We start from the raw sequence: 27,738 nt of genomic DNA, 5'->3' as shown, positions 1-27,738 counted from the left end.
TACATCATATACGCCCCACCTCACTAAACCGTGGCTCCGTCGTCCATCTTGTAGCCATTGAGACCACCATTCGGTGTGGAACCATTCTTGGTGTCAACGCTGCCGGTAACGATACGTTTGCCATTGCTTACGTAGGTCGTTTTTAGATCCAGCACGACCGGCTTATTTGCGACATTATTGTTGTGCTGATAGCTGGCGGAAGAATGCTGCGGAATTTGAAATAGAGAGACCGTTTTAGCTTTTTCCGAGCGATTTTACTGTAGGCTGCTCTTTTTTGTGTAACGCAATTGAAGTACCTTTTTGTTGAGTTTGATCGTATCGCCACCATTGGCAAGGGCGGAGCTGCGTCTTCGTTTGTCTAGTATTTTGCGAACCTTCGATATGGTGGGCAGTACCAGCAGAAGTGCACCGGAAATGACTATGAAAAAGCCGGCCAAATAGAATGCCAAATCGTACGATTCTGTTAGATCAGAGATCCAGCCTGAACCAAAAAAAGGAAGATTATTGTTGTACATTAGTGAGCGTTTGAAAAAAACCCATATAAAGCGGTATTGAGCTTGCGTACCTGCGAGGGGAGGACCGACGAGGTTCGCAACACCCTGCACCAGAAGCAGCAATCCGTACGCATTGGTGAAACGTTCCAGTGTGATGAGTTCCACCAGGATAATACTGGTCAATGAATAGTTTGCTGCTATAAACAGTCCAAATCCACCAGCCAATACGGATAGACTCTGAAAAAAAAGGAAAATAGATTAATACTGCACGTTAATGGACTAGTCATTTGGATCTCTCTGTCTCTTACCGTGTAATCTTTGAACAGTGGCACTAGCGCAGTCACCAATCCGCAGAGAGCCATACAGATGGCATACGTGTAGTTGGCGTTCACCGATTTCCTATCGCCCATCCAGCCGAGTACCACCTAAACCATTCCGAGACCAGTGCATAGTTTTCAAGTAAGATCGAATCCACATCAAATTCGATTCAGAGGGTTCGCAGGTTCAGAACGAAGAAGAAGCATATGGGAGACAAAAATATCCGTTAAAATATTTGCTCAACATGCATCCACAATCTACTCTAACAACATGTTCTAGTTTATAGTTCCCACTCGTAGTCCAACACGTACACTGGCACACACACACACACACACACATACGCACGCATCTTTAAGAAGGTATATAATAGATAGACACTTATATAGATATATAGAAAGAGAGACCACACTGTTCAAATGGGTGCAGTAGGAAGTGTCGGTATTGGTGGGAAGGGAAGTTCCAATATGAATCCTTCTTGCGGACGGAATCGAGCAGTTCAATTTGTTCTTGTGTTTGGGTAAGAGTAAGGCTTCTCATTGTTCTAGAAAAAAATATACAGTACAGTGTCTTTAAAATAAACAGAAAATCACAAACAATCAGTTGTACGATACGATCGTTCGAGGGATCAGCGAGTGTTCAAGGGAACAGTTAATAGTTAACAATAGTTCATATATTAAAAGGATAACATATACACTGAGTGAAATAAGAATAGCACTGCCATGTTTTTTGACTGTTTTCTTCCAAAATGTTGAATCGAATCTGCTATTTTTTTATGTTAAATCTATTTCGAACCTTTTTTAATCATTGCGAGGCTGAAGGTCCTTGAAATCAACGTCAGTGGGAGCTTCTATACAAAAGAAAAATGTTCTTAAACTATTAGACCACTACCATCAATGTTACAGCGTTCATGTTCATGTTCTTCGCAGAAGTCGTGTAATAATTGTTGTTAATGATTGGGAGGATCAAGCTTTTCTTATTGTCTGAAAAGATGACATATGAACATTCATCCAACGAGAAAATACATTTTCGGCAAAATTGTACCGTTTCAGTTGAGTTGTGACGTTGTGTAAAGGTGATTTTGCAGAATTTTTATTTTCGCATTTTTTTTGTATAAAACTATATCTCCAGAGAGAATTGACCTCAATTGAATCAAACCCGAATCCAAAAGATAACAAAATTTGAGCAGGATCTGTTGTTAGCTACGTGGTGCTATTTTTGTTGTTCACCCTTGTTCATGAATTTATCGGCTTAAAATTTAAAGGTTCGCAAAACATTTGATGCAATGATAAAAAAAGGTTTAAAATAGATTAAACTAACATTTTGAACATAAAAATGCAAAATCGGTTCATGCATTTTGCAGAAATTAAAAAAAAAACATGGTGGTGCTATTCCTATTTCGCTCACTGTATTCTAAGCTGCTTCGGCAAGATTCTAACTATTTTTTGCATGCTTCGTAAAGGCAAACCGAGCCAGAGCGTGCAGACAAGAGAAAACATTTGAACATTGGAAATTAAGTCAAGAACAAGCTTATGTAGCTACTACAGGAAAAATTTGTCAATAACCAAATTTTGAAGCGACAGCAATTGAAGCTCTCTTTAAAGATAGATGTTAATAGCCATCAGAGAAGCTTGGAATGCTATAGAAACGAAGCTGTATTTAGAATGAATCGGCAATGCCTAATCAAATTAGCAAACAAATTTTAAAACCCATAATACACATGCAAAAAACCTAATAAGCATTCCTTAATGGAACTGCATATCCGTACTGTTCTAATTCTAAACTACTTCTACACATTGAACCAATGCAAAAGCTACAGACTACACATGCCCAGGCCCCGGACGCACGACAAACTTACCTCGCCAACCATATTCAGTATGCCGATGATTGCGATCAGCATCGATGACTGGGCGTGGGAAAAGCCTATCTGGGACGCATTGTCACCCAGATAAACGTACGGTACGTCGTAGAACGTGTAGAGCAGAAAGTTCGAGATGGCAAACAGCAAATAGTGCACGTCCGAGAAGTAGGAGAAGTCCAGAATACTGACCAGCAGTGTTCGGAACTCCTCCACGCCCTGGTACCAGGCGGACTTCTCCTTCGCGATCGTCGTCATCGAGTTGCGGTAGATGTCCGGGCAGGAGGAGGCCCGCAGCCGGTAGCGCTGAATGTTCAGCATAGCACCGCGGTACGTTAGCGAATGGCGGTGCATCCGCAAATCCTTTAGGTAGGAAGCGGTCGCGGCGGGTGGCCCCGCGGCCGGCGGGGCCGTACCGCGCGTGCTGTGGCTGTGCACCCGCCGCAGGAACACGGGCGGCAATGCGGTGCCCGGTTCGTACGAGGTGCCGTCGGCATCGGTGGCAGCCCCATTCCGTCCCCTTGCACCGGACCGCTGACCGCCGGCTGCTCGGTGACGCGACGGCTGCTGCACCACCACCGTGCTGCCATCATCGTTTGCCAACACTTCCTGCCCTTTATCGTCGTGGGTGTCTTCCGCCGATGGTGTCGTTGTGTCCTTTTCCTTTGCGGCATTCGCTTGCTGTTCCTGCTCTTCCCTAACATCGGTCAAATTATCACCACTCTGCGGTGACATCGGTTGACTGAAGCTACGCGAACTGCTCATCCGGGCGGTCGGTAGACTCTGTAGCACGTGGTGATCGTGCATGTTGTGCTGCTTGCTTAGCATAGCCAACACCTCCAGTGTGATCTTATCCTGACCGCTGCCATTTTGCAGAAACGTTGGCAGTGTGATCAATGAGCTGAAAAGGCGTGGATCGTCCAGATCGCAGACATGATCGTTGGCTGCATCTACCAGTCCACCATTACCACCGATCACGCCACCAATCGGTACACCATCGATGATTCCTCCATTGCCCATCAGCACGCTCGTGTTACCACCGGCCGTATTCGTACTGTTGCTCACCGAATCGGCTTGCTGTTGCTGCTGCTTACGACGCTTCTGCTTCGACTTGTGTGTCGTCCATTCGAGATCACGCATCAGCAATCCGCACAGGCACATGTTGAGAAAGACGCCCGCAAGGATAAGAGTCGTACCGCGCCATCCGTACTCGTCTAGCAGGACCTGCGTCAGCGAGGCAAACACAAACGTCCCAATGCCACTGCCACACACCGACAGGCCCGTGGCGAAGGAGCGCTTTTTGTCGAAGTAGTACGCAACGATAACGACCGCAGCGACATAGCACAGACTAAGCCCGAACCCGGACAGTATGCCGAACGTGAGGTACAGCATCTCGATCGAGGTAGCGTACGCGGACAGCGCAAATCCGATCGATGCCATTATCGAGCCGATGATCGTTACCTTCCGGCAACCGTACCGATCGGTAAGGAACGATGCAACCGGACCACACAGCAACGGCATCGCCATAAACAACGATCCAACCCAGGCCGTCTTTCCTTTGCCTTCTCCAAAGTAGGACAGCAGTTCGATGTACATCACGCCAAAACTGAACGTTACACCGTCCGCAATTAGGTTTACCATAAAGGATGCGAAACAAACTACCCATCCCCAACCACCATCCGGCGGACGTGCCTCAGCGTACGCACCCAGCGAACTGTTCTCGTTCGACGACGATGACGATGAGGAACCGGATGAGGATGATGAACCTGCTGAACCGTGCGACAGGATGCTTCCAACCGGACTCGAACACTGAGCTTCCATCGCGTTCGTACCAAGCCCCTGATGAGTGGCGTATGTTCCACCGACGAGAGCCGTCCGTTCTCCACCGTCACCTCCGGTAACGTTTGTGTACCTGCTTCCGTTACTGAACTGCACATGATGTACCGGACGTTCGGCCACTATTACCGACTCCGGTTGGGAGAACTGCAGGCTAAGCTGGCGTACCGGTTTCTCCCCACCAATGCTTTGACTTGACGGACTCTTGACGATGCTCTTCGTCTTGCGCCGTTCGTTCGTAACCTCCAGCAAAGGTTTTATTTCTTCCTCTTCCTGGTTGCCCTGCTCATCACTAGCAACTGGACCACCCTCACCACGTGTCGCGACACACACATTCACGTCAATGCCTTCATCGATCGAAATCGAAACTGCCGAACCGGTATCGGCAGCCGCACGAACTGCTGCACCGTCCTCCCGTCCTGCATCGTCAACATCGTAGGTTCTGTTCACGTAAATATTGCGATTCGATTTGAGTGACGATGCGGACGATGATCGTGAGGGACGGTGCGGTTTTTGAGTTTCTGGATCATCCACTACACCACCACCAACACCGGAAGCACTAGCACTACTACCACCAACACTGCTACCGACACCATTGCTACCGCTGCTCACACAGGAACTGTTGCCCGAATCGGTCGACGGGCACTGGGGTGGAGTTTGACGGTGCGGCGTTGTCACCGACGAACCGGGCGTAGCCGAACCCTTTAGGCCATTCTTTCCACCCTGCGGTTGTCGATCGTCGGGAAAGTTGTGCTGCCGCAGGCCGCTCCCACCATTATTGTCCTTTGACTTGGCCCCTTGGGGGCTGCGTAACAGCGGCTCCAGGCTACTGCTGCCGCCGCTGTCGTTACCATTAATATTAATATTTCCAGGCGCTCTGATAATATCCATTCTTCCCGATTATGGCGATCGTGACGCCTCGCTAATGGATCTAGTTGGGGGGCAAGCATGCGGAACACCTGCAATCAATCAAGGGAGAAAAACAAAATCGCTTCAGTACTTGAGACTCGAAAAAAAATGGAGACGCCAGGTCAGAGGAGGGCCCTTACCGTACTTACCTCTTGTTCGGAAAAAATATTTCTCCTTCGCTGCGCTTGTTTAGAATATGGTGTGGGTGAGTGAAAGTCACCGCCAGTTGCGTAATGTTGCCTACGTTTCGTTGAAAAGGCGTCCATGCGGTTTTATCCGTATACTATACCGTACGATGCGTTGAATCTGGAATGGTAGGAGAAATGGAAAGAATATTAGAGCTGATGAATCCGATATCTAGTAGTAATTGAGAGGACAAGTTTACATACAAAACACGCTCGGAGGTAGCACGTTGCGTTAGGGATACATTAATTAAAACCACTTATAAATACAACAATTAGGTCAAATAGACAATTTAAGACAGATCAACACTTTCGAAGATCCGAAGACTCATCGTGCATCTCCTTCCAGCAGGTGGTTGTGATGCGTCGATCGATTGATACAACGATGAGAACCACGCTCGATAGCAATTAAGAAATAGAGTCAAACTGAACGATCGACAACCGTACTATCAATTGTTTAATTGCATCCAATCAACTTTACCCAATGTCAGGTACGGACTGTGTGTGTGTGTGGTGATGGGGTGCATAGAAACAGAAAACAAAGTCACCCTACTGGAGCATTCTAGTAAGTTCATGTGACATATAATCTAGACGTTCCGAAGACGTCGTCGGAAGAATATCTTCCGACCTAGACGGCCTGAACAGTTGAAACGGAAACTGTTCCAAATGGAAGACACATTGTAGTTCAAATGTTTCAAATTCTAATAATCAGTTGTTTGGAAGGAATTCCTATTATTAAAGCACGCTCACACGGATGACAGGAACATTCTGACCAAACCAGAATCCTATTTCCATGTTCATCAAAATACTCTAATGCACCACAACCATCATCAACGGTTCTACCGGATAGAGAGGCATTCCGGAGTGCCACACTGCTTGATTAATGCATTGAATGTTCCCATTCGCTTCCGGTGTGCGCGTCCCGTTGCAACGACAAAACGGTTGTCATCGTTTCCTCCAAACTGGACATTAAAATCACCTTCATTAGGTGAACAACGGTGCCACATGTGTGACATACGGCAACACCATGACGCATTACATTCCCCACCATTCTCAGTGGCACACGTTGCGTCGTTTTACATTTCGCCCAATGCACAATAAATGTTCGCTCCGCACCGTCCTAAATTGGCCTAGAATGTCAAGCCTGCTGCACCGTCAATCTCGCAGGACCTTTCGCTGGGCCGGAAACCTTTGCGAATCGCCGGGAATGAAAGCCATACCGTGGCTCACCGCCAACGTTATTGCCTGAGTCGCACATGAAGGAACGCGAGAGACCGATATTGAACGAGATTGAAACACAAAAGCTGCTTCCGACGGTACGGATTGGTCACCCCTTGGCCACGAGAAGTGTGCGGGCACGATACCCTTAGCTAGATTGAATTAGAATAAGTGCGAACCGAGCACACTTTGCAGTTTGTGTGTGATGATTAACTGATGTAGCGTGTCCCAGCCCAGCAGCAGGGTGTACTTTATTCATGCCGATCAGTAACAGTACAACACCCTTGCTGCCGAACGGATACGGTTTCTAGGTCAAACAGGTGTGGAACAGATTTTCTGCTAGCGAGGTAGGAGAGCATAATGCATGGGAAATTTTAACTTCATTTTAATATTTGAGGATCAATTTCGCATACATCAGAAGCGATAAGGTTCAACAAAGTGTTCAACAACATTTCTCTTACCGGCGGGCTCTCAAGGCTCTTATCATTAGCCAATACTCTCCGAATCTACAAATCACTGGCTTCGCAGTCACATAGAATCGATTGATTTGAAACGTCAAATTATTTAGGTCCTACAGATAAGCGATAATAATAGGCTCTTTCTTTACGCCCATCAACAGTTGTCCAAATCGAATCAGTGACACGTTCAGCATACTTAGGTTGAAAGTATAACCGTTTTTTCTTGTGCAACCAAAACCCTACTAACAACGTCTAACCTCAATCGGCAAAGTTTCTTATCTACAAGGAAGCCAAAGTGCTCCTAGTAACAAAGCCGGTCATACGCTATCAGGCAGACGAAAGAGGGCCTGCGGATTCTGCGGAAGGGGATGGCTGGCTGGAAGTAGTTGATGTAATATTAATAGTATTATCTATTACCGTTTTATAGTCGGCATACTATCAGATTTTTATCGGCTTAAGAGTGTACATGGCTCGTTTGCTATTATTATCGTTTATGAATAATGATTAACGCAAAAGAAAACGTTTTGATTCAACCAACTAACTTGTTCGAGACACTTTTTCGGACGACCTTGATGCTCCAAGGCGATAATTATAACGATTTTCGCGCAACGATTTCCCGGCAAGTCGACTCCACACGTTCCTCCTTGACTTGGTGTCGATGACCTTTGCGTCCCGTTCGTTAACGCCCATTCACGTGTAACGAACTCGTTTAACACGGGAGGTCACCGCAAAACGTCACCCAATTGTGTTACCTAACCGTACAGATTTCTGTAGGGTCATGGACGACACAGGACTGTTTGTAAGCCCACCAGTAAGTAGCGGCGATTTTTCATCGCCTTTAAGCGGGAAAGCACACACCTCCGGGGCAAACAGCTACATTGTCCAATGATGGTTAGAGTTGCGTCTGGTAACCCCGCACCACAATTGTATAGTCTGCTGATAGGACTTTTCTAATCAGCACATGTGCGTTTGGGCGTCCAACCATCATGTCATTATGTGCCTCTAATACTAGGCAACATATACGGGCCCGAAAAACTTTACCACGGAACGCACATGGAACATAGTAAACAATGTTGGAAGAAGAGAAGCTGTACAAGAAGTTCGCGTTGGTCGAAAGGCAAGAGATAAGGAAATTTGAGACAAAATCGTGGAATAGTCCAGCTGGCGAGCGATAGATTGAGATTGAATTCAATCTTCCAGCATTGATTTTTTGTCTTAACTAATAAATTAGCAACTCTAGTTTAAGAGCGATCTGGTGGTCGAGGCGATTGCTGCGTCGATTTTTCGGACTGCAGGACCACGGTTCAAATCTCATCCCCGAACACGTGCTCCCCTAGTTTGCGAACTTGCCTATTTTAGTAGTAGTATTTTATTGAAGGATTTCATTTTACCTTTATACGATGTTCGTATGTTTGTTTGTCGTATGTTTGCCATTGGTGCTGTTAACCTCGTATCTCATACATATGTAACAGGTTGGCTGATAAGTCCCCGGTCTGACACATAGAATACGCCGCTAGTATTATATGCATATTATTTTTATATAGCACCAACCTTCAAATGATTCGTGTCAAAATTTGACGTCTGTATGTCAATTAGTTTGTGAGACAGAGCGTCTTTTGTCAAGCAACTTTTGGTTGCTTGACGAACGAAAAAAGAACGAAGAAGAAAAAAGTGTTGTTCCACCAAGACAACGCACCGTGCCACAAGTCATTGAGAACGATGGCAAAAATTCATGAATTGGGCTTCGAATTGCTTCCCCACCCACCGTATTCTCCAGATCTGGCCCCCAGCGACTTTTTCTTGTTCTCAGACCTCAAAAGGATGCTCGCAGGGAAAAAAATTTGGCTGCAATCAAGAGGTGGTCGCCGAAACTGAGGCCTTTTTTGAGGCAAAACCGAATGAGTACTACCAAAATGGTATTAAAAAATTGGAAGGTCGTTATAATCGTTGTATCGCTCTTGAAGGGAACTATGTTGAATAATAAAAACGAATTTTGATAAAAAAATGTGTTTTTCTTTGTTAGACCGGGGACTTATCAGCCAACCTGTTACACTTGTAGTTTATGATAAATTCAGCAATGCTTGGCAAATTTTAAATTCTATGAACTATCAACCTAACAATTTATTTTGTAGTGCTTGCAATTTCTTTATGTGTGACATAAAGAAACCCATACAACCCATACCCATACGGGTGACGCATATAGAGCGATGGGTCTGATTATTGCTTTGTAAAATAATGTGCCAACCAAGGGTTGTCAATAGCACTGCCGATCAAATCAATACAATCATCCGAAGACGTCAATAGCGCGTCGAACGTGTCAATAGTATGCTCGAACGATTCTATAACGCGCTGAATGTGTCAATAAAACCAGTGAAAACCCTGTATTTTGAGATTCTTGTTAGGTTTTTTTCCTTCGACTAGTGAATCGCGAAAAAAATATCGATTCGGTTTTGTTTTCGTTGATTTAAAGCATGCACGCGCTGCAATAGGCAACTATTTCTTGTTTCCAAGGTTTAACTTTCGAATAATAGTTGCGGGTTAGCGAGCGGAGGAGCTAATAGCAAAATCATCCGCAAATGCAAAACGTTTCACAGATTTGATTTTGGGAATATCTTATGTAAATACGTTGAAAAGTAACGGAGATAAAACACTACCTTGCGGCAAGCCCGCTAAAGGTTTAAAAGGATCAGAAAGGGAAGATTTGACTTGGACTTGACAATGTCGGTTTGAAAGGAAAGAGTCGATCAAAAGGATATCTTTCGCTGGAAAGTTCAGATTAATAAGTTTATAGACAAAAGAAGGACTTGGCTATCCAACTATGCGGTATAAAGGAGAATTAATAAGCCATTCAATGTCCGGCGGCATACCTTAGAATCCAAGAAGTGGAAGAATTTTAGTTTCTTCGATACATTCGTACCATTTACCCCCAAATAATTTTTAACTTGCTTTCGCCCACATTTAAAAGATTCACTACTATGTTGTGTACACAAAAATAGTTTCCTTCAGCAGCTGTGTTTTTCTGCTACATTCGAAATCCCACCCTTGAACTTGACCACCGTGTGCTTATTTTCCATCCCCTTCCGTTGGAGTGGGTTTGTCATTTTCTCAGATTAAATGTGTTCCATCTGATCTGACGCTGGCAGCAGCGACAGGGGAAGACGAAATGGTAGAAATACAGGGTAAAAATAACAATCATACCAAACTGCAATCCAATCTCAACACCATTCGTTCCCCATAATTGTCGTCTCACCTCAGCAATAAACCAACCAACAAACCAAAAAAAAAAAAAGATCTCTCGTGGTGGGGACAGCAAACACACTTTTTGCAAGCAAACATGCAAACATCTTTTTCATGAACCGGCAAATAATAAATTTTAAAAATACCCCCATCACAAAAACGTGCACCTTATTACATGCGGGGTTAAAACAGTTTACGCGTCTTTCCGCACGCGATCGGTCTAACTTTTTGCGCTGCTGCGCTGGGTTACTCTCTACAGCGGTCGGTTAACACTTTGCAGTTCGGTTGGGTTGATTTTTTTGTTTGTTGTTGTATGGTCCCCTCTTCCCCTGGTCCTTTTTTTCGTTGCTTTGATATACCGCAGATCATCAACGACAAATAGCACAAACGCGCGCGCGGAAACAAACACACACGCGCGCGCGCGCCGTCTGCCAGCCACATTATCGTATGATTTTTGGTTGGAAAATTTCACCATATATACCGTCAACCGGTGGTAAACAACGGCGACAAACACGGTGCATAATTCATCTGACGCAATGGTGCATCAACAAAAAGGGGTTCGACATAGGGTATGGTGGCGAATGATGATGAAGAAGCGCTTTGCTGAACTGAATGTGAACTGAAATTGGTGTAGCTTAATATGTACAAGCATTTCACCCACCAATTAACATATTAAAACGTCCAAAATGTTTAACGTTAATTCGTTTCCTGTTGAAACCCCTTTTGAAGAAAAAAGCACCCCGCGGGATCTAATCTTTTTTTCATTTATTGCCATCTTCGGTGAACCACTGCTACGAACAACCCATCAAACCGACGATTTGTTGATGAATATTTAACCTTGCAATGCACTGTACGGCAAGCGGAAAGTGATGCAACGTGTCAGAAAAAAATGATAATGTCATCTGTTTGTCAAACGTCCCATCGCCGGACGGGCTGAAATGCGCAATGATCAGCTGATCGTTCGGTTGGGCCCGTTTGCGCTGATTGTAACGAATGTTTTGCTTTCGTTTGCTTACTTACTTATGCTTACAAAACGATTGTTGATTAATTTCAGTTGTTTACAGTAATTTTTTGTTTATTTTGCCGGTTTTTCACACAAGAGTTTCAAACGATAATTTCCACTGAATGCTAAATTCCACTACATGAAAGCCAAGTTCCATAGAAGCTTATCACTATCACTATTAGATGAAAATCTCAAAATCTCCATTATGTGGATCGAAACTCTGTATTATTTTATGGATAAAGTTCAGACAGCGATTCCTTGCAGACTGCAGAATTTATTTTCTAGCCGTGCTAAGGTCAGGATCTTTAAAGTACGCTGAGAAGCAAGGTGACTAGAGGAGTCCACAGTAAAAATAGTGTTCTCGTAATTTCCATTCGATTCGGCTTGACTTTTGGAGCAACCAAGGACCACCAAGGAATTTATGGGCTGAGAGAAAATCCGGAACAATCCAGTCATATCATAAGTATTCTGCAAATCAAATCAACATAGCGTCAAGATAAGATAATTACCACCGTCCCGCACGGTAATCGATCAAAACAACACACGCCTATAAAATCCTTTGTTACACATATCGGTGTGGGGCAGATTGTATTGAATCGCCAATTCGCATCTCTCTCAGCAAGAGATACCAGCTATGGTCCGAATTTTGCCGCAATTAATCAAGCAGCTTCCAATGCTAAAAAAGGACAAAAAGGCAAGCGAAATTACTGTTCGAGAATTTTCCCTTTTACTTCGGTACCGATAAACCCTGTAGCACAATACCGAGTGGCGTATAAATAGTGGCGTCGATTGGCAAACATCCCAAAATTGAAGCCCCGTAGGTAAGCTTGTTTTATTGTTGGGCGTACACAGTGTTTGGTTGCGGGTTTATTCACCCAAAAAAAAGGAAACAGTGAAAAACAATGGAACACGATAGAATTTATCGATAAAATTGGATTGCCCGGCAGCTCTCGTCGAGCCCTTGCGCAAACGACCACTTGAGCGTTTGCTATTGATACAGAGCAGCACCAGGCGTACCAGGCCTTAGCCGTACACCTAACGATCAAACATCATTAAACAGTCCCATCCATGCATTAGCAAGAACGCAGCACGGATAGAAATGGAATTGGATTTGCGGAAAGTTTTTCCTTTTGATTACTAGAAGTGGGTCTCCTTTTCTCAGACTGCTAGGCGCTGAAGCACCATTCTTCTTACTGGTGATCCTGGGCCTGACCCCCGGGTCCGGAACCGGCATGACACAGAGCTAATGGGGAGAAACTTTCGAAACGACCTTAGTGAAAGCTTGCCGACTAAAAATAGCACCCACTACACCCATCAACTGGCGCTGCACTGCTAAAATCACTGGCAAGGACACACACATCTGTTCGCCGGTTGCTCATTTATCGACCCACATGGAGAAACGATGGTGTGCGCCCATTGTGAGTGTCGTTTCGTCGTTTCTTCCTTGGGAAATTCTAATTTTACTACAATACCTTCCTGATGTGCAAGAGAGAGAGAGAGAGAGAGAGAGAGAGAGAGAGAGAGAGAAAAAACACAGAGGAACTACCTTTCCTCCAGCAGAGCCCTGATTTGCACCTGCATACAATGCAACGGCTAATGCCACTACCAAATAGTAAGAAAAGTGGATGGATAAACCCATTGACCTAGATTGCAGCAGGATGGAACGTTGCGCTTCCGGTTGCATCTTTCATTTGCTAGCACTAGAGCTCGCGGATCCAGCTTCCGTCTCCCGCAGGAATTTGCTGCAGCAAGCAGCAGAGAAAAGGGAAGCAATTTTGCCGGCATCTTCATCCGGCATTTTGTAGTTTGTGGAAATGTTCTTAAATTTAAATTATGCAAAATGAGCAGCTTACAGTGCTGGCAGTGCACCGATTGCATCGCACACGAGAATCTTGTTGGGAAGGCCAACAATTCTACAAACTATGGTTAGGACGCCAAAAGCATATCTCCTTCACACTATGGACATCGACTGTTTGGCTTACCAATCGGTGCGAAAGATAGGTTTCCGGAAGGATAGCTACATAAATTATTAACACGACCGCCGGTGCCGGTGCCTTGTGCGAAACGTGTGCACTATTGGAATTGTTGGCATTCCTTGGTAGCGTTATGTGTGCCCCCGAAGTCGTCCCATTCCTGCTTCCCGTTTGTTGGGCTTCGGGCTTCGAGAAGTTTACTGATTTCACCTGGGGTTTTTGCAGCCTGTGCTGCATCCTCCAATATCCACTAGCTTATGGCAGCTAGTAAAGAATTCCCAACTATTGCATACTATCTCGTGAATAAGAAATTCATCTTTAGGCAACAATCTTTAGTTTCTTGTGTCTTGGTGGTACGCTTTCAGCCGCACAAAATGGGACCACCATCCATCAACGGGAAGTTTCGTCTCTCCTGCACGTGTTTCCCACCGAGAAGGAAAGTGCTTCAATTGTAACATCCATTTCCGGTCGTTTGATTTAAAATGTTTCTACTTCATTTCACCGCGCTCCAGAAAGATCATAATCGTGCCGTTCTCCTCAACCACGCAACAAGTGAAGGAGGAGTCCACTCGAAACTATGCTTGAAGTAAACAATGCATTCAAGCGTTACGATGCTGTGGACTGTACCTTGTGGCGGGGTTCTTGATATACCGAAACGGCATCTCTTCACTTGCACTCCAAAATATGCTAACCAAGCGCTGTTCAGCCGGAAACACAGCTCCAAGCATAACAATAACATGGAGTATGTGTTTGGTGACGGATTTTGTGTAAATAAAACTGTAGCCTATGAAGCCAAAAACGGTCAAGCATATAAAGTACAAACTGGCACAATGACGAGATGTGAGGCCTGAAGAATTTTTATTGATACTGAATTTGTTTGTTGAAGCATAGAGATCGTTCATAAATTACGAAACGCTTAAATAGGATTTATTCGGGATTATTTGGATCCGATATTCTAACCCCTGGAACAAAGCTGCACAAAGCCTGATAGCTTACGAGATACAACATCCGAATTTCTCTACAATTTCTGTTCCAATTACATTTACGGTGACACAAAACGGTCTGGTGCCCCAACAGCGGGCTTTTTTTCCAAAATTAGTCCAATGATGAGAATATGTCGCTTTACTATAATTGAATGAATCGCATGCAATGTTGACAATACGTCATTTTGCTGTCCTTATTAATTATAAATAATAAATAAATATAATTAAATGCGTTTCGCTCAAAAATAAACTCATACGAAAATCATTAATTCCTGCTCTTCGTCTTTTTAACAAACTATGCATCAAATCAATCAATAATTCTGTAATTGGAGCATTGGACACAGAGTCATAAAAAGAAACAACGAAATAGGAACGTCGTCTCTGTAATCCACTCTCTCTTATGGCCGACCCCGTATAGTAACTTAGAAGTTAAAACATTTTGTAAAAACGCATATTTATCCATCATTAAGCTTGCTGCAAATGATTCCCATTTGCAGGTGCATATTTTCAAAGGATGATAAATTAATCCTACCATCCTCCAGTCCGTCCTCTGTTTCAACCTCAATTGGAAAAGGAAAGAGTTTCCCACACCGTTCTTGTGACACAGTTCTTCTCCTAGACGGTACACAGTGGTACTCATCACACAGACTAAACCGAGATGAGAGGAAAATGTAGGTCAGCTGACTAGCAGATCCTCGAGATGGCTCCCTTTTTTTGTGCCGGGCAACACAAAATTAAAGTGTAATTAGGTGGAAAACCCGTTTCCTCGGTGACAAATTAAAACGGAGCCACTTCAAACCCCGGCAAGTCTACGATATTCTAGTGCTTCAGGGGACAGTGTAGTTCCATTAATCAACGATCGAAGGTTTTGTGCTATTATCATCACGATAATATGTCATTGGTGGTAAGCCTTTTTATGCTTGTTGTCACTTTTGCTTTGTGCGATGATTTTCTTTCATGAAACAAAACACCACAATGTTCGATGGCAGTGTGGTTTGTGTGTGTGTGTGTGTGTGTGTGTGTGTGTGTGTGTGTGTGTGTGTGTGTGTGTGTGTGTGTGTGTGTGTGTGTGTGTGTGTGTGTGTGTGTGTGTGTGTGTGTGTGTGTGTGTATACGGTAAAATCTACGACTCTTGTCGTTATTAACAGCAGACATATTAAGTTTCCTTCGGCTAAATTCCATTACTTTGCCTTCAGCATTAGTCGTTATTCGTTCTGTGCTGTCTAGAGCAGTCTCGTGTCTACTCATACTCATATTTCGTTACCGGCGCTGATTGGCGTTATAATTATGCAACAATAGTAACAAAGAAGATGAAAAGAGAGTATGTTTTGAATGCATAATAAATTTGTAGACCACTTTGGTCTGCTTTGGTGTCCTTTTCAAGAAAATTTGAAATATTTTGAGACTACTGTTCATAACTTTGGTTGAGCATATCTTATACAGTCGACTTATACTATTCACACCTCTTATCCATGTATTCACATCACTTACGCTCATGAAGCAGCGTCAGTATAATGTGTATATTTAGTTTTATTTGCACGACAATTTGCCTAGCGCAATAAATGCCACAAGGGCAGGGGTATATTTCACCGAGAAATCGTCTTTATTACGATAGATTGCAAAACAAACAGAGCAGTCGGTCAGTATGGATCAAATGATCAACTTGATTTCAACGTTTTGTTTACCCTCGTGTATCGTAAACAGTGGAACGATTTTTCTTAACTTTTATTAATGATAAATAAGTAAATAAGGATATAAAGATAAGAATACTGCCATTTTGGAAATCGTAAACATATTCAATTATACATGACCTGCAAATTAATAACTTCAAGAACGATTGAAAGATTACAGCTTTAATTAGCTTTAAACATTAGCCGTTAATCAACGGCTCAGTTCAAACAGCTTTCATCCCTTACAATAGCCCCAATTATTTTGTGTTTATTACCATAATACGCTGCACCATCGCTGCTAGCCGCTCAAGATCACAGAAACGCTCGCTCGAATTATTAAACAAATGCACCAAACAAATAAAACTGTTCGAACAATACACCACCTTCTGTAGGTGTTTAATATTTTACCCTTCACAGGAAAACACCACCTTCACTAGATTCACAAGATGAATCATTTAAACGCATCAAAACATCACTCCAAATCACGTAAAACTATCACCACGCAGTGAGAGAATGCACCTTTTGCTCGCTCCAATCGGGAGCACACTACATATGGCGACCGGATTGTGGTTCCGGAACGATTGGCTTTGCTTCACGTATTTAGATCATTCCACACTGATAGTGCTACCATTCGGACACTTCCAGAAGCCGGCTTTGAATGACGTTCGACGCGTTGCGGAGATGACAGTTAACCTCTCCGATTACGCGCCATCTCTTTGATGATGTACCCCACCCCACACTGCCCACTGGTGTGAGGTTCTTCTCGCACTTCCTTTAACAGCAAACCTTGCCTTCGAACCTCTTACAGGGGCGCACACTTATCAGCTATCTGTTATCTGTTGTCTACGTATGCATGGGTGAAAGTCGTGGCAAGAAAGGAAGAGTGCAAACAGCCGACACGGCGACAACTACTCTACTCTACTCTACGCCCGCGTGCTCGATTGTCGATTGCCGTTTGGTTGGTCATGCACGTATGACTTGTTGGACGGAAAAATCACTACACCCCACCGGGGGCTGCGCGAACAAGAGTCACACCCGCGCACCAACAACGAAGCGTCTTCTGCAAAGGTCACGAACGAGGATCAAGCCAAACACACACCAAAACCATCCCCAACTGTGGGTGACGCGCGTGCGTGCGGCTGTTGGTGGTTTGTTTTGGTTCTTTAAAAATATCGTACCCTTTTTTTTCGCACTCCTGTGCCCTGAGCCACAGATATAAAAACCAACACTAACAACAGCGCAACACAAAAAAAAAATTTAAACGATAAATCCGCAAAGGCCAAACACCTCCCCACAACAAGAGCACTGTTGCACGACTGGTTGGGTTGTGTGAGCCAAAGCGTGCGCTGGTCCTCTGGCAGGTAACTCTGGCCACTGCTTGCCACGGCAATCGATTCGGTAATTATAAACAAAAACAAAACCCCTCCCAAATGGTACACTACGCGGCCACCTGCAATCCACCTGCTGCTGCAAAACTTGCACAGCGTCAGTGTCACTCCTTTCCGCACCCCTTCTCTTGCAGCTTGCCCCAAGCACAAACAAGGAACAAGGAAGAGAGAAATGGTTCTACCAGCACCACCAGCTCAACAAAGAGCCACCGGATACGTCCCGCGTTCGCAACAATCGGAACCAGAAACACACTACAACACACCAGCGGCGGGATTTAACGATGTCTGTTTGCCCGTTCGCGTGCACTATTTTGCTCCGAGATTCATTGTGACGGGCAAAACAAAGGTTTACCGCTGACGAAGCCGGTAGACAGCTTGAGATGCGGTTGCTTCGACGAAGCCGGAAGCTGAACTGCTTCAACGGCTCGGAACGGAACCGATCCATACCCACGTTCTCATCGCCGGGTGTTTGCGCTCGAGCGAACGCATGAACACAAGTTGATGGCGATGATCGGTCTGAGAGGCCAGGCCAGTTCATGTGATCTCAACGTTCAAGCGAGTGAACATGGTTGAGTGCAGCTTATGGTCCGATCGCATGAACGAATGAACCAGTTAAGAGGTGTTTCTACGTTTAAGATCTGTACCGATTGGGGGTTGGAGTGAAAAATTTCTTTTTTAAAGCATTTCTTCAGAATTTGTTGTGTGTAGCTTACATCTATACATAGCCTAAGGTTGAAGAGATGCAAAAAATGCTTCGAAAACTCGCAACAATTAAACCACAATCATTAAATCATTTTTCCTACACAAAATTTATGATACCGCTGTTTTATGTTTAGGATTTATACATTCTTCCAGCTTTATTGCCTAACAGCTCTCCCCAAAAACGAAAAAGGACAAATACATCGTTCGTTTTTTTCCCACTACCCCATCGATTAATACACGTGCAGTGCCGAAGAATTCTACACGCCAAAGCGCATCATCGTCCAATAAATTACTCCCGGGTAGTGCCCTAATGTATTTATAATACCTGCAAACATGCATACCGAGCATGCCACGGTTGTTCACAGCCCAGTTCGGCCGTAAAAAAGGAATGGGGCTTGCCGCGTTCCTAGCGAACATACACAACACGCGCCTGTACGAGCAAAACCTATGTTTCCTCGATCCATACACGTGTTCCATACCAGGATCCAGAGCAGGGGCGGTGCCGTTCAACGTTAAAGGTGCTCAAGAAATGAGGAAGCAGCAGAGTGAAACAAAAAATCAAAACTACCTCGCACAAAACCTTGAACCTATTGCATTGTCTCGGAACGTTCGTGAAACCCATCATGCGCCTCCATCGGTCAACCTGTGCCGTGTGGCAGGGATGTAATGGGGGTTGATGGGGGACGAGTGGTGGATAGTTGGGACAGAGACAAATGATCGTTTGGAACGGCGGTGGAACGAAATATCCTTACCCTTAACACTAAGCACGTGCCTTTCGAGCGCTAGGTTTGTGCGACCTTCCTTCCTCAGGGATAATTTGGCGGTGCGACGAGAACCAATCAATGGAGCCGCCTGGTAGGTTTCATAAAAATAGAAGCCTTTAATAAAGCTTTGCCGGTTGCAGGGGAAGGAATTTTTATCTGAGCAGGAAGGAATGTTCTATTTGCCGTTGTTTGAAGAATAAAAAACGTTTTTTTATTGTAATTCCAAAATTACAGTTATATTTTGATTTGCTTTATTAAACTTATTAATAATTTGTCAAACGATAATGAATTCTGATCGCTACAAAACATAAACCTGAAACACAAAAATTTATGAGAATAAATTTTTGAAATGATTTCTTAAATGGTTCAATTTGTTGAGCTAAAGCTTAGACTATTTTGCAATTATTTTGTGGCCAAATGGAGTCACTCAGAAGATGTAACATTGACGCTCGCTTTTAGGAAGATGACATTTGCAAATGCGAAAGCGACGGTCACGGTGACCAAGAGACGGTTGTGCTTGCTAAGAAGAAGGTATTGCTAACGAAGGTGTCATCAGGCTGGCCCGGTTATCATGCCGATTTCGATGTAGTGTCGCTTGACTAATATTACAAAAATACCAAACATTCAAAAGCTCTACGTTTGTCGCTGTATTGCGCTTGCATTATAACCAAATAAAAGATAAAAAAATAACGCATGATCAGGCGTGGATATCGGTCATCTCTAGAGATTACTTTCTTTCAAGATGGGTAAAAATAACGAAGGCAAGATTAAGCGCAATCGAAACACTTTACAGAAGTTACATGAGGAATTTATGTATAACGAATTGAAGAATTATTTTTGAAACACGAACAAGCTGTTTTTTTTTATATACTTGCTCCGAATATCATAATGAAATCAAGTTGTGCCCTTTTAAACTTAATCACACAATATTGAACGCCAGGACCAAAGAACAAATCCTGCAAAATACATACATCAAATAACGCTTGTCACAACATGCTTCTAAGTCGCTACGCCACCACAACGGCGACGACAACGACGACGGCGGCGGCATCAAAGACGGCGACATCGATAAACACATTCACTGCTGGCGCCAAGCGCCAGCGCTCAGGACGAACTTCCTCACAAGTGAAGGTGACGCCAGCCTGTCCAAGTTCAAATACGCCCAGAGCTAAAGACCGCCATCACACACGTGCACAGTATCATCCTTTTTGCGGTGGTGTGTGTGTGTGTGATTCCAGGCACCCGGAGAAAGATTGATGGTCCGCGAAAATGGCTTTTGTTCGAAGCCGTTTTGAGCCATCGTGAGTGAAAACGATCGAGACTAATAGGCGGCAACGCGCCTGCTGGACAGTAGTGTATTGGGGTGGCCCGTTGGGAGGCGAAAATCAATTCACCATGAAAAAGCTTACTAGTAAAAAAATCGTATTTGATGAATAATGGCGATAAAGGGAAGGATTCATGATGTAAAGGAAGGTACAACATGAAAAGGAAGGCTTTTTTCATGAAGTTTTGCTATTACTCGTTACATTTCAAAGGGGAAGAAAAACTAGCATTGCCTATTTTGACTCTCAAGTTTGGATCAAGCAAGTAACATAACAAGTAAACATAAAAAGCTATTTTTTTAATTTCTTTTTTAATAACTTTTTTCAAAACGATATGCTGATTTATGTAGCACACAGACATAATGAACCGCAACTGTTAATAGACACGAAACGGTCCGTAATTTATGCTCTGTCCTGGGTTTTGCAAATAAATGCACTGCCACTGGTGACATAGTGCCATAAATGTAATAAATTCACTTGACCACACAGCACACACACACACTCTCACAAAAACGGTAGAGGAAAAGCGCAACATTGCACGCTTGCTTTAAACAAGAAGGTAAAAATACAAAAATAAATAAAAAATCAATACATAAAACATCGTTCGCTCCACAGTCAGCGTCACCGTCAGGCGAAGGTGTGTGTTTTTGTGGTTTCATTATCCAAAAACGAAGCGGTTGCCCACACTATTTGCGCTGAGTGTTATGTGATGACACCAGCAGCAGATGGTAGCCAAACAAACGAAATTCGTTACAGCCAAAAATGGCCAGACGGGCGGACAAGCGTTTCAAGTTTGTATTTGCATATTTTGTTACTGTTTGTTGCTCTGTTTTCATTATGTAAATTAGTTGTTGTAGGTGGTGGTAAAACAAGGCAAAAATGATTATAACAATTCTTTGCATTTCTTTTTGTTAATTTATTTTTATTTTTAAGTGAAAACCGTTAATTGGAGGCATCTTTTGAAATGCTCAAATCACATGAATAGTCGCATATTCCAAGCTTCTTATGGAACTTCGTAAACATACAATAGAATCTGGCATTCAGTTACATGAGATTTGCTGACTGCTGTGGAACTTCTAAAAAGCTTTTAAAGCTAATTCACATTTGAACGGGTTTTTGTGGCAAAAATTTTTGTTGCTGATTGCAAAGTTATTCTCGGTGAGTATCACATTACATTCTACTTGCTGCTAAGCTGCACAACGGGTTTACAATGATTATTTTATTAGAATTAGTATTGTACGTACTAAGTAAGAGTGAGGGAGAGATTTAAGTCTTTCCAATGAATCAATTGAATAAACTGCTCACAACGGGTTTTTACAACTCTTAAAAAGAATTTTTACATTTTTTTTGGTAGTTGTTACAATTAAAGTCACTTCAAAGGAATTGCTAGACGTCAGAAAGATTCGAATCGTAGAGAGTCGCAGAGAGCTTAAGCAATTCTTTTGTGGTTGAATCGAAGAGAGTTTTAACAACTCTTTTGAGAGTCCATCTAATCAAACTCACTCTGAAGGAGTTGCTAGTCACCAGAGAGATTCGAAGTAGCAGTTTTTACAACTCTTGTGACATTCAAATCTTGCTGAGATCTGCTGCAGCCAGGAACCCCCGAGCATTGAGTGAAAGTTTTGAAAATTTATCGAAAACATTTATTAAATTAATCAAATCCCAACAGGGAGAGAAAAGGAGTGTAATAATTCTTTGAAAAGAGTCCTTATTTTCATCTCTAATATGGATCGAAAGCCTGTACGTTATCGTTTAAGCATTACTCGCAAAATATTCTTACAAAAACAAATGGAAAGCTTACATAATCGACTTATAGAATAAAGCATAAAGTCGCAATAAAACCAGCAAATAATCATTCATGTTTCGGTGTGCCATTGTCATCAACAACAAACACCCGTGTTTGGAACAGTGAAATGTTGTTCCCGCATAATACGCTTTTCGATGCGGAAACAGTTGGCCGTTGTTGTGTGTCTGTGCCAAACGATCAGCAAACCCATCCTTTGCTTTGTTACCATTATCTGGCACAATTATCCAGCGAGATAGCTTTTGTCCCAACGTGCCTCACACGACCGGAACGGATGGCAGGCGGCTAGAAACAGCTTCCGTTTCCAGGATGAAACCCGTTGATGGTGATGCTATTTACACCTGCTTGAGTGCCACGAAACAAGGGAAAATGGAGCAATCAAGTTGATGATTTTATGGTTAGCTCACGCTGTAGTATTGGCGCTCACATAGATTTCCATGCTGATTGCTCTATTTCATTTACATTCCTCAGCAACTCAAAAGCTGTAGGTATGCATTTTTGCTCCGAATAAATTAAAAAATTGAAAAAGCATGAAATAACCAACGAATAGCATAAATTCGTTCTAACTATTGCTTACTAACATTACAATGAGTGTAAATAAAAAAATACATTAAGACCAAGAGAATTATTTCAATGTTCAAAAGGAGAAAAACAAAAAAATATTTTCCAACCATATTTGCGCAGTGCCTTTTTCTGCAGCACTTTTTGCTTTAACAGCATAAATCACTAACCTTTCATGTGCCATCGTCAGAGCACTTGCAGTACACTTCCATCCATTATTTGCCACGGTTGTCGAGTTCCTCCGAGGTGCGCGATTTATTATTTGCTCTTCAAATTAATCCGTTTATCTTCGTTAAAAACCGCTTATCGTATGTTACGCACACATACGGATGGACGGAGAAAATTTGAAGCCTACAACAATTCGTCAGCACCAGCATGTTATAAATGCCACCGTTAGGCGCTAGGGAAGCATAATAATGAGTTAAATGTAACGCTCGTTAAAGTATACATGCAAGTTAATGATACGAAGCGTCCTCTTTTTCACACTGAGGCACGTGTGATGAGAGGATTTTGTTTTATATTTGTCTCAGTTATTATTCATAATTAAGCATCATATTTTGCTGTTTGAAAAGTGCTTTTAGTGCAAGTCAAAAGCATAATTGAAAACAAACAGTATTTATGGTTAGAGAAGAGAGTAACGAAACAGTCCAAATAAACTAGTCCAAAAAAAAGGTAAATATTACCAAACCGTACAGTGTTGTTGCGCACCATTTGGTAACAACAAGCCACAAAGATAAATCAACCGGACCACTCAAGGTCATATGCAAAGCCTGGCTGGCAGAGGATGTTCTGCTATTTTAACGCTAGGTCATTTGGGTAGTGAAACAACGACCGAACAGCGTAACCAGGACACATCAGCCGAGGAAGCAGAGTCCTTCCGACCGATAATGCTGCGGTCTCCAGTGTTGGACCTATGCCAACAAAAGCATTGTGGACCAGCGCAACAACATGTTGCCGAACTGCTGCAGCCTCTCGTTCTCGTGATGTATATTACACATTTTGTGTTATTCTTTTTCGGCACAGGTTCAACAGCAAAAACGTACCTACATTCTCCCCCTAAAAAAAGAACACAACAGTTGTTTTAGGCTGTTGTCGTAGTAAGATTTTTTGCTGTTGCCCCGTTTCAGCACTTGACACAATGGGCGAGCCTCCACGAGCTTGTAGTCTAGGGACAGATAAAGCAGAATACATTCGCTCGGCTCGTATCGGTCCGGTCCGCTGCTGCAGCAATGCAGATTGTACGTGCTTTTTCAAGAGGAAAATCACCGTACAGCGTGTCTGTCGTGGCGCCCTACACTTGTGTAGCTTGTTTGTTTTTGTGTTAGGAGTGGACGGACGAGTGAAATTGTTCATCGAACAAAAAAAAAAAAAGAACTGGCACGTTTGCCAATATTGAGGAATCACTTTTCTGTTACTTTGTCAAAGCTGTCGATAAAGTGATGCTGGTATTTTTCCCCCCTGTTGCTGCCTATTTACCACCGAACCTATCGTAACACAACTCAGACACAAACCGATTGATGGTATGAAAATCAATCTCGTTTAATTTGGAAAATAATTGAAAAATGGTGGTCTGCAGTTAACATCCAATATGAATGGATGGTAATGGTAAAACAAAAACGATCTGTGCATCAAAATTGATGCATACAAAATTGACCCGATTATCTCTTACAAATGGAAAAGTCTCAAGAAAAACTTGTGACATAAACGGTAAAAAATTGCATTACGAAACCGTTCTTGTGACAGACAAGTTTCGTTAAGCAATTTTCTCGTTAAATCTTCAAAATCAATCTGTCAAAGTGACCAAACGTGTAAACAACTTTTCTGATAAAAAATAAATTACTTTTGATGATAAAAATTGCATTTTCATTATTAGTCCGGAAATATTAATAGCAGCCTACGTGTTGTGGTAGCCTATTTTGTGTTGTGGTTGATATTTAGGATATCAAAATGATTTTTTTTTTAAACCATGTGAGCGCAGATACCGGTAGTGATGATGAAAAAACGGAAAATCTTACTAAATAACGTCGACTGCTTCGTAGCATGTTCGTTCCTTTGGAACTTACCGATCAAGCGTGAGTTTAGCCTGTGAAACGTTTGTGTAAAACCTTTTTGATATGTTCTCGTGGTTGTTCTTTTCAGATTTAAGATTTTTTTCCAAAAATGGAAGGAAATTTTCCTCGAAATTCTTAATGAGATTGAGCTAAAGTTTCTGCTTATAAGCGCAAAAGGACTTACGCAAAAGGAAGTGTTGGCTGCTACGGTGCGGTTTCTTGCGGAGAGGAGTTACCAAATCGGAACCGGGGAAGATTTTACTATAGCAATTGCTCAACCAATTCTCTGTGGCATTTACCAAGCGTTTAAATATTTTGGAAGAAACGTTGGCGCCCAAATACATTTCAATAGAAATGGAACCAAACGAGCAGCAAGATGCCCGACGATACTTTTTCCACCCGTAGTGCCATCCCTGGCTTCCTGTAGTAAAATACTCACATTTTGGTTGGAACTGCTTAAGAAAACGAACTGGAAACACACAGGACGGGGTGAGTTTGGCGCCTTTCCGTTTTGAATTGGTGACGGAAAACAGTTTGACAAATATGAGACTCCGTTTGTGTTAGAGAATACAAATTCTTGGCAGTGTACTTGGCTTGCCTTTAGTTAAGATTTTTTTTCCAATAGGCAACACAAACGGCTGTCATTATTCGAATCTTCCTTTTTTAACAACTTGTGCTTACAATTTGTATGTGATAATCAGGCCTAATATCTACTGATTTTAACGACCTAATGACCTAATGATTCTTGGACTCAGGTCATAGAACATTCTTCTTTCAACAGTCATTTTGACGGGCAAGTGAAATTCCTTCCACTTTAACTTCTATTCCCTAATAAAATAGCCATGTCTACCCAAGTGTTCTAGGTCTGTTGTATCGCGTCTTTCATTTGGCACCTTTGGCATTCGAAAAAGTAGTTGAGGATCCAAAACTAACCATAGAAACGACCAATTGAATTTTAAGATTCAGAGGATTATTATTCTGTGGCCGTAGATGGAGTGTTTGCAACTACTAAAGAAACAAAGTCTTATTACGATTACATTCACTGTGACCTTTGGATCATCAAAACTGTGCTAACCGAGCATGTATTTTTTCGATTTATTTGGCTGTAACTTTGCTACAGTTTTAGCATAACATTATCATTAACAGCACCAAGCTCAAAAGCTGCCTTTCAAATTGTACCATCAAGTGCTTCAGTGTACTTCTTGAAAGCCAGATACAATAATGACTCACTAGACCGCAAGCACAGCTGAAAGACGAGCACGCAAAACAAGGCTCGCAACTGCATTCAAAACAAGCTCGAGCACACTGTCCCGCACAAAACAAAGCAGAAAATATATGCACACCTCACCACCATGTGTGAGCATTGAATTCGGGCACCGTTGTGATGGCGTGGTGTATCGTTCGCGTCGTATCCCCCTCCCCAACAAAACGGCTGGCCTCTCGAGCCATGACGATAAGGAAGTTCGTCAAGTTCGTCGTCCAATTCCGTGCTTCGAATGGCCTCCGAGAGCGAACGGCAAGACGGTCTTGCGGTATCTTACCCCCACTGTTAGACTCGGTTTGCAGAACGTCACCAGCCATAAAACTATCCATCCATGCGCAATCGATTCACGCGGCTCTGCATTTGCTAGCCACCATCGCCGACCAATGTCGGGAAGGTCGTGTACCCCGGGGGAGCTAGCTTGTAACACTAGTTTTTGTTTGACAGCGTAGTTACTGCACTCAGAGAAGGGTTAGAACTTACTGCCCACAAAGGCTGCCACTTGATTGCACTATAAAAGGAACCGGTTGAGACAGGCGGTACGAGAAGAGTTATGCAAGCTGCTCGACATGTACCGCTAACGATGGGAGGAGAACTGAGGGAACCAGTTATTCTCTTATCTTGGAGCCCACATATGATGTATGGGAGTCATCACAGCAGCAGCAGTACCCACAGCACTAGAAGGGAAGGTGTTCTCTAACGTCTAAAACAGTTGTGAAGGAGTGTCTTGTACATGTCCATTGGAATTGGAAATGAATGCCAACGTAGGATTAAGAAACACACGGCACTTTCCAAGGAACATACATAAATCAATAGCCCCTAGAGAACAACTCCCATACGTTCTCAGGCCCACATCTTGTAACGAGAAATATCTAAAACACAATACAACACCCAATCATGCCAATAAATACTTACTCAAACTTTTCTTTCGCTGTAGAACGATGCTAGAAAACTCTGAACTGGCACATCCTTAACTGGTGTTGGAATTGGGTGAAGCTGAACGGTCCGGTGTCCTCGGGTGGGTACGTTGGTGGCGTAGACTAACCGTCAGCGAGAATTGGCTCGAACCCCTCCCGTACACGGTCGAGGGTCGCGAATTGGATTGAAGCTACGAGGTTCGTTAGTTCCGTCGGAACTGGTCGGGAAAACAGGCTCTTTAGAGGATGATCCCACAGAAATAGTGCACACCACTGGATAATCTTTCACTGCACAGCACAGACAAACTGTAAAAAGAAAACACTTTTTTGGAACTTTCTAGTGTAGAACTAACAATTTGCAACTGGGACAATGAATGGCGGCAACTTCTGAAGCTGTGGTGTGACCACCATCCGGCAGGTGAGCGCGAGAACTGTGAACAAACGGCGAGCAGAATATCTTCAGCTACTTTCGGTTACCGTGGACAACGCACCACTTGGGTGGGTGGATGGGTGTTTGCTAGCCTCTCAGAAACACCGAGAGAGAGAGAGAGAGAGAGAGAGCGAATGAGAGAGAATACAAAAATCTCTCCAAGGTTAGGGTGAGTTGATGCACTGGTTTAGAAAACGCATTACATCGTGATGTAATGCTATGGTAACGCATCTTGCAATCAAAGTTAGTCAAGAATATTTTAAATAGAATTTTATTTCTTCCGTGCGGCTAAAAAAAGCGATCTCTTCTTCTCTGAGGACGCTCTGGAGGGTCGGAGATATAGCCGCCTTAAGAGAACAAGCAAGGGAGAGAACCAGTGCAAGAGTATTTCACCCCCAAAAC

At 43.2% G+C, this 27,738-nt stretch overlaps 3 protein-coding genes across 4 annotated transcripts in view; 1 reads left to right on the top strand and 2 right to left on the bottom strand.

Annotated features, from left to right (window-relative positions):
• LOC126557492 (ATPase family AAA domain-containing protein 3A homolog) overlaps nucleotides 1–27,738 on the bottom strand; it is a 235,400-nt gene that overhangs the window by 2,635 nt on the left and 205,027 nt on the right. The gene's annotated exons all lie outside the window — the stretch shown is intronic.
• Nucleotides 1–27,738, top strand: part of LOC126559613 (E3 ubiquitin-protein ligase hyd) — a 265,881-nt gene that overhangs the window by 70,411 nt on the left and 167,732 nt on the right. The gene's annotated exons all lie outside the window — the stretch shown is intronic.
• LOC126556849 (uncharacterized) lies at nucleotides 24–27,053 on the bottom strand. Of its 2 annotated transcripts, none has more exons than XM_050212377.1 (7): nucleotides 26,905–27,053; nucleotides 5,562–5,718; nucleotides 2,668–5,462; nucleotides 803–919; nucleotides 566–731; nucleotides 297–481; nucleotides 24–206 (listed from the first exon to the last, which is right to left on the bottom strand). In XM_050212377.1, exons 3-7 carry the CDS (start codon nucleotides 5,392–5,394, stop codon nucleotides 24–26), a joined length of 3,378 nt encoding a protein of 1,125 aa, XP_050068334.1. In that variant the 5' UTR covers nucleotides 5,395–5,462; nucleotides 5,562–5,718; nucleotides 26,905–27,053. The 2 variants fall into 2 exon arrangements, with proteins under 2 accessions (XP_050068334.1, XP_050068335.1); XM_050212378.1 differs by lacking the exon at nucleotides 26,905–27,053 and adding an exon at nucleotides 16,412–16,464.

Source organism: Anopheles maculipalpis, chromosome 2RL, assembly GCF_943734695.1.
Source record: "Anopheles maculipalpis chromosome 2RL, idAnoMacuDA_375_x, whole genome shotgun sequence".
Classification (NCBI taxonomy): domain Eukaryota; kingdom Metazoa; phylum Arthropoda; class Insecta; order Diptera; family Culicidae; genus Anopheles; species Anopheles maculipalpis.
This window is presented reverse-complemented; position numbering and strand designations above follow the sequence as displayed.